Genomic DNA, 14,780 nt, shown 5'->3' on the forward strand with positions numbered 1-14,780 from the left:
GCGGTGAGCTGAGATCTCGCCATCGCACTCCAGCCTGGGCAACAAGAGCGAGACTCATCTCAAAAAAAAGAAAAAAAACAGAAACCTGCTCCCTCTACAGACATGAGCCCATCCTTTTGCCTGCTCCCACTACTATCTTGTACACACATAAGCAAACATATTTGAACGTATATGTACACACACACAGAGCACTCACTCCAAGGAAGACTGGCCGACCATGAAGCTCAGACACAGCACATCAGAGGCCCTGAGACTCAACAGCAACAGAGCCCACTGGAAAGAAGCAGCTCCCGCTCTGATGGCGCCCAAGAGGACGACCGCACCAGGCCCCAGAACCTCTGCCGCCTTGCCCCATACCTTGCCGCATGATCCTGTCTCTCTGGTCAAGCAGGCGGTACTTCTCCTTGGACGTCTCAGCCACGGTGCCTATCAGGGCGCTGAGGGGCGGCACACATGGCCCGAGGCCCTCGGAGCCTGAGTCCAAAGAGTCTCCCTCAAATTGGTGGGCCTTGAGGAGACTTGGCTTCTTCACTGGAGAGCTATAAAGTAAACACCACATTGAGGGCCCTTGTACCGGAAAGGCCTTTAGAGGGTTTTCATTTCTGAACACGTCCCCTCATCTTTCAAGACTTTCTGGTCCTCTGAAGTTGAGAAACTACAACCACTAAAATGAGGAGCCCTGATAAAGATGGGGATACGCACAAAAGCGTTATCCACATGATTCACTGACCTTAATAGGATTCTGAAATATTTCATACTTTTGAAAAACAAAGATAGCCTGGGCAACATAGTGAGACCTCATCTCTACAAAAAATTTAAACATTAGGCATCTGGCATGTGCCTATAGTTCCAGCTACTCAGGAGGCTGGGGTGAGAGGCTTGCTTCAGTCTGGCAGGCGGAGACTGCAGTGAGCTGGAATTGCACTGCTGCACTCCAGCCTGGGCAACAGAGCAAGACTCCATCCTTACCACCCCTCCAAAAAAAACAAGATAGACGCATTTAAACAGCTGAAAGGAACACTTACAAATTTCTATCTCAAAAAAATGAAACTTGCATGAAAAACACCTTTAATATAAGTATTATGCCTACATGTTTTAAAACAGAAGTTTATTTTGGCAGAAGGACATACTGAAAGGAACTGAGCATCCTCTCTCAGCTTCCCCATTTTCTGGTTTTTATCATTTTCTAAACTTGAATGTCAAAGAAGATATGTCAAAGCAGCAACTAAACTGCTCATCACAAAATGGAAAGTAAGAAAAATACATTGACGAAAAGGTAAGAAGACAGATTAAGCTGGAGACCTGTCAAAGTAGGCCTGGTGTGAAAAGGAAAAGCCTTTCAGAACAGAGTTCCCCCGACAGACGAGGCAGCCAGGGAAGCGCACATCACCCGCCAGCTCACACAACTAACACAGCCAACAGCATCTGCTTCGCCGTGATAACCTGCACCTGCAAAAAGTTATGCTGTCCTTCCTAGAAGAGATAGATTTTTAGCGGGGGAAAAAAGTCATGCTGGAAACTGCTAGAAGTGATTATTAAAAATGCATGGTGTGGCCAGGTGGGTGGCTCACACCTGTAGTCGGGAGTTCAAGACCAGCCTGGCCAACACAGTCAAACCGTCTCTACTAAAAATACAAAAATATTAGCCAGCATGGTGGAGTACCTGTAATGCCAGCTACTAGAGAGGCTGAGGCAGGAGAACTTCTTGAACCTGGGAGGCAGAGGTTGCAGTGAGCCAAGATCGCACCACCAAACTCCAGCATGGGCAACAAAGACTCCATCTCAAAAAAAAAAGAGGCCGGGCACAGTGACTCATGCCTGTAATCCCAGCACTTTGGGATGCCAAGGCAGGTGGATCACCTGAGGTCAGCAGTTCGAGAACAGCCTGGCCAACATGGAGAGACCCCGTCTCTATTTAACAAAATAAAAAAGAAGACAGCACTTTGGGAGGCCGAGGCGGGTGGATCACGAGGTCAAGAGATTGAGACCATCCTGGTCAACGTGGTGAAACCCTGTCTCTACTAAAGGTACAAAAAATTAGCTGGGCACGGTGGCACATGCCTGTAATCCCAGCTACTCAGGAGGCTGAGGCAGGAGAATTGCCTGAACCCAGGAGGCGGAGGTTGCAGTGAGCCGAGATCGCACCATTGCACTCCAGCCTGGGTAACAAGAGCGAAACTCCATCTCCAAAAAAAAAAAAGAATGCATGGTTTATTACAGCCAGTTAGATGTCTTGAGGAAAAAAGTCATTGCTTATACGTTTACATGCCAAGTGGAACTGCACTCAACTGCAGTGGAATTCAGGACAAGATGAGCGAGATTTGCTACTATACCCTGTGAGGCAGGCAGCCACAGGGTGCCAGGCTGCATGTGTCTGTTCCGCAGAGCAGGCACTGTGTGTCCTCAGTGAGCAGCCTCCCCCGGTCTCCTGTAACAGCTGCTGTAGCTGAAAGGCCTTCACCAGCTACAGCAACTGTGTGACGAGATTCTCCCATAGAAAATGCCAAGATGGAAACAAACAAAAAGGCCAGCCCCGAAGGAAGGCTTTCTCAGCAGCCTTGACCCAGCCGGCCGCGAAGGAAGGCTTTCTCAGCAACCCTGACCCAGGCCGGCCCCGAAGGAAGGCTTTCTCAGCAACCTTGACCCAGGCTGGCCCTGAAGGAAGGCTTTCTCAGCAGCCTTGACCCAGCCGGCCCCGAAGGAAGGCTTTCCCAGCAACCTTGACCCAGGCCGGCCCCGAAGGAAGGCTTTCTCAGCAACCTTGACCCAGCCGGCCCCGAAGGAAGGCTTTCTCAGCAACCTTGACCCAGCCGGCCCCGAAGGAAGGCTTTCTCAGCAACCTTGACCCAGCCGGCCCCTGGAAGGAAGGCTTTCTCAGCAACCTTGACCCAGCCGGCCCCGAAGGAAGGCTTTCTCAGCAACCTTGACCCTAGGGCATGTGAGAACAAGACAGGACAGTACCACTGCTCTCCACCTTCTCTGCAGCTGGCAGGTACCAGTGTCAGAAAATTCTCTCTCCTGGCTGAGAGCACCAGCCCCACACAGACCCACCTCCACACGGCCCATGCTGGCCGGAGGGGCAGGCTCAGGAACCCCTGCCCCTCGACCCTCAAGCATCCCTGACAACTGGCTCTTGTTTCCTCACCACCACCCCCCGACCCCACAGCCCCAACTCAGGTGTCACTGTAGGGCAGTATTTCCTGGTACTTCCCAAATAAGGTCATTAGGAGGGGCCATCACACCTTTTATTCAGCAGGCTGCTAGCACCAGCCCTCCCTGTGGCCTTGCCAAGAGGAGAGTGCTGAAAAGATGTGTCTTCCGGGCTCGGGCTGACCACAACATCACCAGGCTTCTTCTCCTTCAGGGAAAAGGGTTTCTTATTGGGGCCTGAGGACATAGGAGGCAGAAAAGAGTTTATGCAGTCACAGATCACCTGGTACTAGACTTTGTCACTTTGGTTTTGAGAAAGTAATATTCTTTTCATTGTCACAGGAGGTTAGAGAAGAGCCCAAGGGAATAACTGAGATGCAAATCCACGCAGAGCCAGCCTCCCCCACTGGCTGGGGAAAGGGCCCACACTCAAAGGGTTTGTACAGAGCAAGAGAAACCGAAGAGAGGGCCAGGCCACACACAGTGGCTCATGCCTGTAATCCCAGATCAGCCTGGGCAACGTAGTGAGATCTCGTCTCTAATAAATAAATAAACAAAAATAACTTTTTGAAAACTGAGAATTGAAAACTCACTTATTTTCTTCCTGTGCCAAAAGATCGCCATGTCTTTATGCAAACTTTTCCCCTTCTTTCTAGCCAGGGCTGCAGATGCCTAGAAAACAACCACCAAGTGTGAGTACATCAGGAGACTAAAGGAAATGAGACTGAAAACTCAAACGCAGTAAGCAAAACATCCACCCAAAGGCACCAGGAGCCCCTGTCCTCCGTACACTAGTGATACCCCCATCCCCCACCTGCTGCCTGCAGAGCCTTCGGCTGTGGCCGCAGTCGTCTCCCTTATCTGTCTCACAAGCATCTATTTGCTCCGCTCTTTTTTCCGAATTAACAACTTTGCCTCACAGAACTCACAAACTTGGCCTCTGGCATTTAGTGAGATGATTTTCACCAGCTAATTACATATACAGAAACCAAGTTTTCCAAGTCACAATGAAGCGTAAAAGGGAGCTGCAGAATAACACACAAGATGCCATTTATCACAGAAAACACACAAAACCAACCACCTCTTAGTCTCCTTGTAGATACTCATAAAAACGTCTAGAAAAACACACACCACACTAGGTAACTGGACTGCTCTTGGGTAACAGGAGAGATGAGGGTGTTCAGCTTTGTCCGTACCAATGAATTGCTTATAAAGGCAGTGTATTTACATATTAGGTCATCAACTATTTAATGTTCAGCTGGGAAAATGAGCACATTGCAACAGGCAAAAAATGACTTTAAAAACAAATGAGGGGCTAGACACGGTGACTCACGCCTGTAACCTCAGCACTTTGGGAGGTTGAGGTGAGTGGATCTCAAGGTCAGGTGTTCAAGACTAGCCTAATCAATATAGTGAAACACTGTCTCTACTACAAATAAATTAGCCAGGCATGGTGGCAGGTGCCTGTAATCCCAGCTACTCAGGAGGCTGAGAAAGGCAAATCACTTGAACCTGGGAGGTGGAGGGTGCAGTGAGCCAAGATCTTGCCACTGCACTCCAGCCTGGGCAACAGTGCAAGACCCCATGTCAAAAAAAGAATAAGGTATTTGAGGCTGGGTGTGGTGGCTCACACCCGTAATCCCAGCACTTTGGGAGGCCAAGGTGGGCAGATCACCTAAGGTCAGAGTCTGAGACTAGCCTGACCAACACGGAGAAACCCCATTTCTACTAAAAAAAAAAATACAAAACTAGCAGGACATGGTGGTGCATGCCTGTAATCACAGCTGCTCGGGAGGCTGAGGCAGGAGAATTTCTTGAACCCGGGAGGCAGTGGTTTCAGTGAGCCAAGATTGTACCATTACACTCCAGCCTAGGCAATAGCGAAACTCCGTCTCAAAAAAAAAAAAAATAAGATATTTGAGTAATTTCCCTATATTAAACAAATAACTGATAGACCATGATGGCCCCCCCAAAAAGAAAAACAAGTTTTACAGTGACGTGGCTCAAATCTAGGGTAACAAATGGCGATACAGAAATACTCACATGATCAAAGAAATGCACCACTGCGAGCTTTTTGCTGCGCCTGGTAAAGATGCGCTGCACTTTAGCAATTTTGCCAAAATGGTTCTCCAGGACGGTCCTGTCGTTCAGGTAGTCAGGGACGTTCTTGCACTGGATCGCTGTGACTTCAGAGGGAGCCAAGCCCCCAAGACTATCTGTGCTCTCGCTTCTTTTACTCTGACGCACAGGAGTTCCTCTTAAAGAATCTAGGGGTTCAGAGAACAGACACTTAAACCATCAGATATAACACTTTCTAACAACAGGAGGCACCACCTGTGTAAAAGCAAAGATGTTCACAGGTGTAAGACCTGCTCCATATGACATGTAGAATCCCTAATGTGTTTTTTTGTTTTGTTTTTTTTGAGACAAAGTCTCGCCCTGTTGACCAAGCTGGAGTGCAGTGGTGCGATCTTGGCTCACTGCAACCTTTGCCTCCTGGGTTCAAGTGATTCTCCCTGCCTCAGCCTCCAGAGTAGCTGCGATTACAGGGGCCCGCCACCACATCCGGCTAATTTTGGTATTTTTAGTAGAAGAGGGGTTTCACCATGTTGGCCGGGCTGGTCTCGAACTCTTGACCTTGTGATCCACCCACCTCAGCCTCCCAAGGTGCTGAGATTATAAGCATAAGCCACCGCGCCCAGCCTAGAATCCCTAATGTTTAGAGGAGATTTATCTGAAAAATCAAGCTAACACCCAGAGAAACTTACTGGGAAACTGCCAGCAGGATTTACACTATGTTCCACATTTTCAGAACTCACCTCCTTTTTTTTCTCTACTTTCAGTTTCTTCCTCTTTATTCAAACCTGCAATCCGGGAAGGTGCCAGTAGAGACTGGCTCCCTCCTTGGGTAGCCACGTGGTCACTTTCTGCAGACTCAACAAAGCCAATTTCCTTTTTGGACTCCTTGTTGCCCAGGCGACCTACTTCTTTATTGCTTTTGAAAACATCCTGTATTGTCCGACCAAACAAAGTACCTCCCCGGGGTCTATTCAGGCGGACAGGTCGTTTATCTGGAGGATGATCCCCCCTGGACAGACGATCAGAATCTTCTGCTGTCTCATGGCCATGTCTCCTTGGGGAGCGATCCTGGTCCTTCTTCCTTTTCAGGCCTTTCATTAGGCTGGGAGGTGGTTCCACCTGGGAAACAGCTTCTTCACGCCCCTGCCTGACACCTGCTTTGCTGACCTGGAAGGGTTCACCCAAAACTGCAGATGACGACACAGGGAAGCTACTGAAGCTATTATTAGAACTTCCAAACACTGACTTAGGTCCTCTCTTCTCTTCCTCTACATTTTGGTTTGACAAAGCAGGGGTAAAAGCAGATAATGAATTATTGCTACTAACTGGTTTTGAAAAGGTAAAATTTGAATTGGTAGCTGAACTACTTGTTACTTGAGGAAAAGAGAAAGGGGTCAGGCCTCCAGGGGCACTAATTGGGTGGGAAAATGTGAAAAACCCGGAAGCAATTTGGCTCTGGGTTTTCTCTGGCTCAGCAGCAGCCCCCAGTATTGGTTTGAACATTGCGTTTTCCAGAGGTTTAAAACCGAATTCCGTTTTCCCAAAACCAGAACTCACTATTTCTCCAGTTTCTTGTCCAAAAGTAGAAGTGCTTGGGAAAGCCCCAACACCGGTGGGTGATTTAAAACTAAATCCTGGGTTTCCCAGCACAGATGAACTTGAAGGCCCAGAGGTAGCTACAAAGGTGGATGTGTGGTCAAGTCCAGAAAAGAGTCCAACAGTTGAGGTTTGGGTGAACCCTAATGTTTGCGCTGAAGAGGAGTGACTCACTCCAGAAGATGCTGGAAAGCTGGATACCTGGGGAAATCCTGAGCTCTTCCCACATAAGGTACTGTTTTGTCCAAAAAGAGGCTGACCAAATCGAAACGGCGCCTTGGATGGGAATGTTGTTACGCAACTACCAGAAGACGCCGAAAAAGCACTAGGCTGCTGCCCACTGAAAGGATTAGTTGGGTTCATCTTCTGATCCAATTATTAGAAGGTAGTAAGTATTACGTGTACAAAACTAATTGGCGTTCTGAAACAGCCTCCCCTTCGTCTTCATAACAAGCTGAAAGACAAAAATTCAGATCATCACAGCTACGTTCTGCTACAAAATTAAGAAAGGAATTTTTGAACACAGTCATATAAGGATAACTATTCCAAAGGCAGACAAAGGACTATTATTTTCTGAGAGCCAACGGGTTCTTTTGTTAGAGAATGGCGTAGAGACCGGTACAAATAATTACTTTGTTACAGAGGTTTAAAGCGTGATCCTAAAGAAGACATACATGAGGCCAAGAAACATATGAAAAAATGCTCATCATCACTGGTCATCAGAGAAATGCAAATCAAAACTACATTGAGATACCATCTCACGCCAGTTAGAATGGCGATCATTAAAAAATCTGGAGAAAACAGATGCTGGAGAGGATGTGGAGAAATAGGAACACTTTTACACTGTTGGTGGGAGTGTAAATTAGTTCAACCACTGTGGAAGACAGTGTGGCGATTCCTCAAGGACCTAGAAATAGAAATTCCATTTGACCCAGCAATCGCATTACTGGGCATATATCCAAAGGATTATAAATCGTTCTACTATAAGGACACATGCACACGAATGTTCATTGCAGCACAGTTTACAATAGCAAAGACCTGGAACCAGCCCAAATGCCCATCAGTGATAGACTGGACAGGAAAAATGTGGCACATATACACCATGGAATATTATGCAGCCATTAAAAAGGAGGAGTTCACATCCTTCGTAGGGACATGGATGAACCTGGAAACCATCATTCTCAGCAAACTGACACAAGAACACAAAATCAAACACCACATGTTCTCACTCATAGGCGGGTGTTGAACAAGGAGAACACATGGACACAGGGAGGGGAGCACTATACATGGGGGTCTGTTGGAGGGGAGGGGGGATAGTGGGGAGGTGGGGAGTTGGGGAGGGATAGCATGGGGAGAAATGCCAGATATAGGTGAAGGGGAGGGAGGCAGCAAATCATACTGCCACGTGTGCACCTGTGCAACAACCTTGCATGTTATTCACATGTACCCCAAAACCTAAAATGCAATAAAAAAAAAATAAAATAAAATAAAGCGTGATCCTTTAAGATTAAAAAAAAAAAAAAAAAAAAATGGCCGAATGACTGAGTTGGTAAATTCATGAAAAACCTCCACTGGCAGTAAGAAAATGAACGCTGTTCCTCCTTACGACTTAAGAGATGGATTTCTCCCGACCGCCTGCACTCTCTACAGCCGGAGAACCGGACCGTAACGCAGACAGAACGTTAGCGTTTCGGGGCCTCCTCCCAACCGGCTTCCCTCGGGGCGGCTGCGCGCCAAGCGCGTCCTCGCGCACTCCATTACAGCCCCGGCGACCCCGCAGCCGGCCGAAGGGTGACGCGCCGCCACGGAGCTGCGGACCCCGGCGGGGACGGCGTGCCCGGAAGCCTAAGCTTCCGCCCAGCGCAGCCCGAAAGGCGGAGGCCGCGGTCCCGCCCCGGGCTCGCCGGGGCCGCCGACGACGCAGCGCTCCCTTAGAGATGACGGGGAGGGCCCGACGCCGGCCCAACCCCCTCGCTCACCGTCTCGCCGCTGGACCCCGAGGCCCGCGCAGCTCCCGGATCCCCCAAAAGGACGAGAGGCGCAAGCCCAGCCGGCTGCCGCGACACTGCCACTGCGCACCGCGGACGGAAAACGCGGAGGACAGAAAACGCGGAGGACCGATTTCCGGCTCGCGCAGTACTACCGGGTTCCGCCGCGATCGGGTTCCGCCGTCGGCACCCTGCCAGGTGGCGGAGCTTCCGGTGGGGCGGGTCCGCCTCGCCTCGCGCCCTTTGCCGGGTCTCGAGCCCGGTACGTGCGGGCGGATTCCTAGTCTCCCAAACGGACCCAGGCCCCCTGGCACCTACCCCTGTCCAGAGACCCAGGCTCCGGGCAACTACCCCTGTCCAGAGATTCAGGACCTCCGGCACCTACACCTGTCCAGAGACCCAGGCCCGCCGGCATCTACCCCTGTCCAGAGACCCAGGCCCTCCGGCACCTACCTCTGTCTAGAGACATAGGCGCCCCCGCATCTGCCCGTGTGAAAAGACCCATGCCCGCGGCACCTGAAAATGTCCAGATGCACTGGACCCTGGCCAGGGTACCCCTGTCCGGATACCCAGGCCCCCCGGCCCCTGTACCTGTCAAGAGACCCGGGCCCCCCGGCACCTATCCCTGTGCAGAGACCCGGGCCCCCCGGCACATACCCCTGTGCGGAGACCCAGGACCCCCGGAACCTACCCCTGTCCAGAGACCCAGGCCCCCCGGCACCTACCACTATCCAGACACCCAGCCCCTCCGACACCTACCACTGTCCAGACACACAGCCCCCCCGGCACCTTCCCCTGTCCACAGACCCAGGCCCCCAGCACCTGCCCCTGTACAGAGACCTAAACCCCGGCACCTGCCCCTGTTCAGAGGCCCTGGACTCCGGCACCTACCAAGGCCTAGGCCCCTCGGCATCTGCCCCTGTCGAAAGACCCCAACCCCCGGCAGCTGCCTCTGTCCAGAAGCCCAGGAACCCGCACCTACCTCTATCCAGAGACCAAGGTCCCCCAACACCTACCCCTGTACAGAGGCCAAGATCCCCCAACACCAACCCCCGTCCAGCACCCCGCACCTACCCATGTCCAGAGACCCAGGCCCCCAGACACCTACGCCTGTCCAGAGACCCAGGCCCCCGGCACCTACCCCTGTTCAGAGACCCAGGCCCCACGGCACGTGCCCCTGTCGAGAGGCCCTGGGCCCCGGCACCTGCCCCTGTCCAGAGGCCCAGGACCCCACACCTACCCTTGTCTAAAGACCCAGGTCCCCCAATACCTACCCCTGTCCAGAGGCACAGGACCGCAACACCTACCCCTGTTCAGGACCCCGCACCTACCCCTGTTCAGCGACCCAGGACCCCGACACCTAACCCTTTCCAGAGAACCAGGCCCCCAGCCCCTACCCTGTGCGGAGACCCAGGCCCCCGTCACCTACTTCTGTCCAGAGGCCCTGGATCCCGGCACCTATCCCCGTTCAGAGACCCAGGCCCCCGGCACCAGCCCCTGTCCAGAGACCCAGTCCCCCCAGCACCTTTCCCTGTCCAGAGGTCCTGGAACCCGGCACCAACCGAGGCCCAGGCCCCCTGGCACCTGCCCCTGTCCAGAGACCAAGGAACCCTGGCACCTACCCGTCCAGAGACACAGGCCCCCTGGCACCAACCACCGTTCAGAGACCTAGGACCCCGGCACCTGCCCCTTCCAGAGACCCAGGCCCCCCAGCACCTACCGCTATACAGAGACCAAGGCACCTGCCCCTTCCAGAGACCCAGGCCCCGCAGCACCTACCCCTATCCAAAGACCAAGGCGTCCCGGCACCTACACCTGTCCAGAGACCCAGGCCTCCGGCACTTAACCCTGTCCAGAGACTCTGGACCCCGGCACCTACCCCTGTCCTGAGACCCGGGCCCCTGGCAAGTCCCCTATCCAGAGACTCAGGACCCCTGGCACCTACACCTGCCCAGAGACACCCGCCCCCAGCAGCTACCCTTGTCCAGAGACCCAGGCCCCCCGGCACCTACCCCTGTCCAGAGACCCCGGCCCCGCGGCACCTACCCCTGTCCAGAGACCAAAGACCCCCGGCACGTTCCCGTGTCAAGAGACTCAGGCCCCCCGGCACCTGCCTCTGTCCAGAGACAGAGGTCCCCCGGAACCTACTCCTGTCCACAGACCCAGGCCCCCGGCACCAGCCCCTGTCCAGAGACCCAGTCCCCCCAGCACCTTTCCCTGTCCAGAGGCCCTGGAACCCGGCTCCTACCGAGGCCCAGGCCCCCTGGCACCTGCCCCCGTCCAGAGACCAAGGAACCCTGGCACCTACCCGTCCAGAGACCCAGGCCCCCTGGCACCAACCACCGTTCAGAGACCTAGGCCCCCGGCACCTGCCCCTTCCAGAGACCCAGGCCCCCCGGCACCTACCGCTATACAGAGACCAAGGCACCTGCCCTTTCCAGAGACCCAGGCGCCGCAGCACCTACCCCTATCCAAAGACCAAGGTGTCCCGGCACCTACACCTGTCCAGAGACCCAGGCCTCCGGCACTTACCCCTGTCCAGAGACTCAGGACCCCGACACCTACCCCTGTCCAGAGACCCAGGCCCATGGCACTTACCACGTCCAGAGACCGAGGACCCCCGGCACCTACCCCTGTCCAGAGACCCAGGCCCCCCGGCACCTACCCCTGTCCAGAGACTCAGGCATCCCGGCACCTAGCCCTGTGCAGAGGCCCTATACCCCGGCACGTACCCCTGTCCAGAGACCCGGGCCCCCCGGGAACCTACCCCTGTCCCCAGACCCAGGCCAGCCAGCACTTATCCCTGTCCAGAGACCCAGCCGCCCCTGCATTTGCCCCTGTCAAGAGACCCAGGCCCCCCAGAACCTGCGCGTATCCAGAGGCCCTGGATCCCGGGACCTACCCATGTCGAGTCCCAGGCCCCCAGGCACCTGTCCCTGTCCAGAGACCTAGTACCCAGGCACCTACCCCCGTTGAGAGACCCAGGCCCCCGGCACCAGCCCCTGTCCAGAGACCCAGGCCCCCGGCACCTACCCCTGTTCAGAGACCCAGGCCCCACGGCACGTGCCCCTGTCGAGAGGCCCTGGACCCCGGCACCTGCCCCTGTCCAGAGGCCCAGGACCCCACACCTACCCTTGTCTAAAGACCCAGGTCCCCCAATACCTACCCCTGTCCAGAGGCACGGGACCGCAACACCTACCCCTGTTCAGGACCCCGCACTTACCCCTGTTCAGCGACCCAGGACCCCGACACCTAACCCTTTCCAGAGAACCAGGCCCCCAGCCCCTACCCTGTCCGGAGACCCAGGCCCCCGTCACCTACCTCTGTCCAGAGGCCCTGGATCCCGGCACCTATCCCCGTTCAGAGACCCAGGCCCCCGGCTCCAGCCCCTGTCCAGAGACCCAGTCCCCCCAGCACCTTTCCCTGTCCAGAGGCCCTGGAACCCGGCACCTACCGAGGCCCAGGCCCCCTGGCACCTGCCCCCGTCCAAAGACCAAGGACCCCTGGCACCTACCCGTCCAGAGACCCAGGCCCCCTGGCACCAACCACCGTTCAGAGACCTAGGCCCCCGGCACCTGCCCCTTCCAGAGACCCAGGCCCCCCAGCACCTACCCCTATACAGAGACCAAGGCACCTGCCCCTTCCAGAGACCCAGGCCCCGCAGCACCTACCCCTATCCAAAGACCAAGGCGTCCCGGCACCTACACCTGTCCAGAGACCCAGGCCTCCGGCACTTAGCCCTGTCCAGAGACTCAGGCCTCCGGCACTTACCTCTGTCCAGAGACGCAGGACCCCGACACCTACCCGTGTCCAGAGACCCAGGGCCATGGCACTTATCACGTCCAGAGACCGAGGACCCCTGGCACCTACCCCTGTCCAGAGACCCAGGCCCCTGGCACCTGCCCCTCTCCAGAGACCTAAACCCCTGGCACCTGCCCCTGTTCAGAGGCCCTGGACCCCGGCACCTACCCAGGATAAGTCCCCTCGGCACCTGACCCTGTCCAGAGACCAAGGCCCCTCGGCACCTACAGCTGTCCAGAGACTCAGGACCCCAGCACCTGAACATGTCCAGATGCCCTGAACCCCGGCACCTGCCCCTGTCCAGATACCCAGGCCCCCCGGTCCCTGCACCTGTCCAGAGACCCAAGCACCTAGGCACCTAGCCCTGTGTAGTGACCCAGGCCCGCCAGCACCTACCCCTGTCCGGAGACCCAGGCCCCTGTCACCTGCCCCTCTCCAGAGACCTAAACCCCCGGCACCTGCCCCTGTTCAGAGGCCTGGACCCCGGCACCTACCCAGGCCAAGGCCCCTCGGCACCTGACGCTGTCCAGAGACCCAAACACCCGGCACCTGCCTCTTTCGAGAGACCCAGGACCCCGCACCTTCCCCTGTCCAGAGACCAAAATCCCCAAACACCTATCCCTGTCCAGAGACCCAACCCCCAGCACCTACCCTTTCCAGAGACCCAAGATACCGGGGCCTACCCCTGTCCAGAGACCCTGGAACCCGGCACCAACACCTGTCCAGAGACCCAGGCTCCCCGGCACCTACCCCTGTCCAGAGACCCAGGGCCCCCGGCACCCAGCTCTGTGCAGAGTCCCTGGACCCCGGCACCTACCCCCGTCCTGAGACCCAGGCCCCGGCACCTACCCCCGTCCAGAGAACCAGGACCCCGGCACCTACCCCTGTCTAGAGACACAGGCCCCCCGGCAACTGCCTCGGTCCAGAGGCCCTAGAGCCCAGCACCTACTAAGTCCCAGGCCCCTCGGCACCTACCCGGGTTCAGAGACCCAGGGCCTCCGGCACCTAGCCCTGACCTGAGGCCCTGGACCTCGGCACCTGCCCCTGTCCAGAGACCCAGGCTCCTCGGCACCAGCCCCTGTCCAGAGACCCAGGCCCCTGGCACCTACCCCTGTTCAGAGACCCAGACCCCGGCACCTACCAGTTTCTAGAGACTCAGGCCCCCCGGTACCTACCCCTGTCCAAAGACCCATGCGCCCCGGCACCTGCGCCTGTCCAGAGGCCCAGACCCTCGGCACCTGCCCCTGTCCAGAGTCCCTGGACCCCTGCACCTGCCCCTGTCTAGAGGCCGAGGACCCCTAACACCTACCCCTTTCCAGGACCGCGCACCTATCCCTCTCCAGAGACCAAGGCCCCCCAGCACCTACCCGTGTCCAGAGAACCAGGCCCCCAGCACCTACCCCGTCCAGGGACCCAGGCCTCCGAGGGCACCTACACCTGCCCAGAGGCCCTGGACCCCGGCACATACACCTGTCCAGAGACCCAGGCCCCCAGGCACCTACCCCTGTGCAGAGGCCTTGGACCCCGGCAGCTACCCGCGTTCGGAGACCCTGGCCCCCTACAGCTGCCCCGTCCAGACACCCTGGACCCCAGCAATTACCCACGCCAAGGCCCCCCGGCACCTACACCTGTCCAGACACCCAGGCCCCCTGCACCTACCCCTTCCAGAGGCCATGGAGCCCGGCACCTATCCCTGTCCAGAGACCCAGGCACCCCGGCACCTACCCCCGCCGTTCAGAAACCCAGGCCCCCTGCACCTGCCCCTGTCCGGAGACCCAGGGCCCCCGGTCCCTGCCCCTGTCCAGAGGCCCTGGACCCCGGCACCTACACAGGGCCAGGCCCCCCGGCACGTAACCCTGTCCAGAGGCCCAGGCCCCCAGGCACTTACCCTTGTCGAGAGACCCAGGCCCCCGGCACCTACCCCGTCCAGAGGACCAAGATCCCTGGCACCTACCCCTGTCCAGAAACCCAGTCCCCCGGGACCTACCCCGTCTAGAGGCCTTGGACTCCGGCAGATACCCCCGTTCAGAGGCCCAGGACCCTGGAACCTGGCCCCGTCCAGAGATCAAGGCCCACCGGCACCTGACCCTGTCCAGACACCCTGGACCCCGGCACCTACCCAGGCCCAGGCCCCCTGGCACCTACTCCCGTACAGAGACCCAGGAC

General features: G+C 56.3%; 3 protein-coding genes across 4 annotated transcripts in view; 2 read left to right on the top strand and 1 right to left on the bottom strand.

Annotated features, from left to right (window-relative positions):
- LOC135271866 (germinal-center associated nuclear protein-like) overlaps positions 1-7,213 on the bottom strand; it is a 52,427-nt gene extending 45,214 nt beyond the window's left edge. For both annotated transcript variants that reach the window (XM_064369888.1, XM_064369886.1), the window contains exons 1-5: positions 5,970-7,213; positions 5,194-5,417; positions 3,744-3,822; positions 3,243-3,387; positions 358-539 (exon numbers count right to left, since the gene is read on the bottom strand). In XM_064369888.1, coding sequence (XP_064225958.1) covers positions 358-539; positions 3,243-3,387; positions 3,744-3,822; positions 5,194-5,417; positions 5,970-7,188 — 1,849 coding nt within the window. In that variant the 5' untranslated portion in view covers positions 7,189-7,213. The remainder of the gene's footprint in view (positions 1-357; positions 540-3,242; positions 3,388-3,743; positions 3,823-5,193; positions 5,418-5,969) is intronic.
- Positions 1-14,780, top strand: part of LOC135271865 (germinal-center associated nuclear protein-like) — a 190,296-nt gene that overhangs the window by 2,925 nt on the left and 172,591 nt on the right. The gene's annotated exons all lie outside the window — the stretch shown is intronic.
- Positions 8,442-14,780, top strand: part of LOC135271862 (epidermal growth factor receptor-like) — a 33,722-nt gene continuing 27,383 nt past the window's right edge. The window contains 1 exon segment of the mRNA XM_064369881.1: positions 8,442-9,075. Coding sequence (XP_064225951.1) covers positions 8,442-9,075 — 634 coding nt within the window.

Source organism: Aotus nancymaae, unplaced genomic scaffold (genome assembly GCF_030222135.1).
Source record: "Aotus nancymaae isolate 86718 unplaced genomic scaffold, 86718_ANA_hifiasm-v0.15.2.pri h1tg000094l, whole genome shotgun sequence".
Classification (NCBI taxonomy): domain Eukaryota; kingdom Metazoa; phylum Chordata; class Mammalia; order Primates; family Aotidae; genus Aotus; species Aotus nancymaae.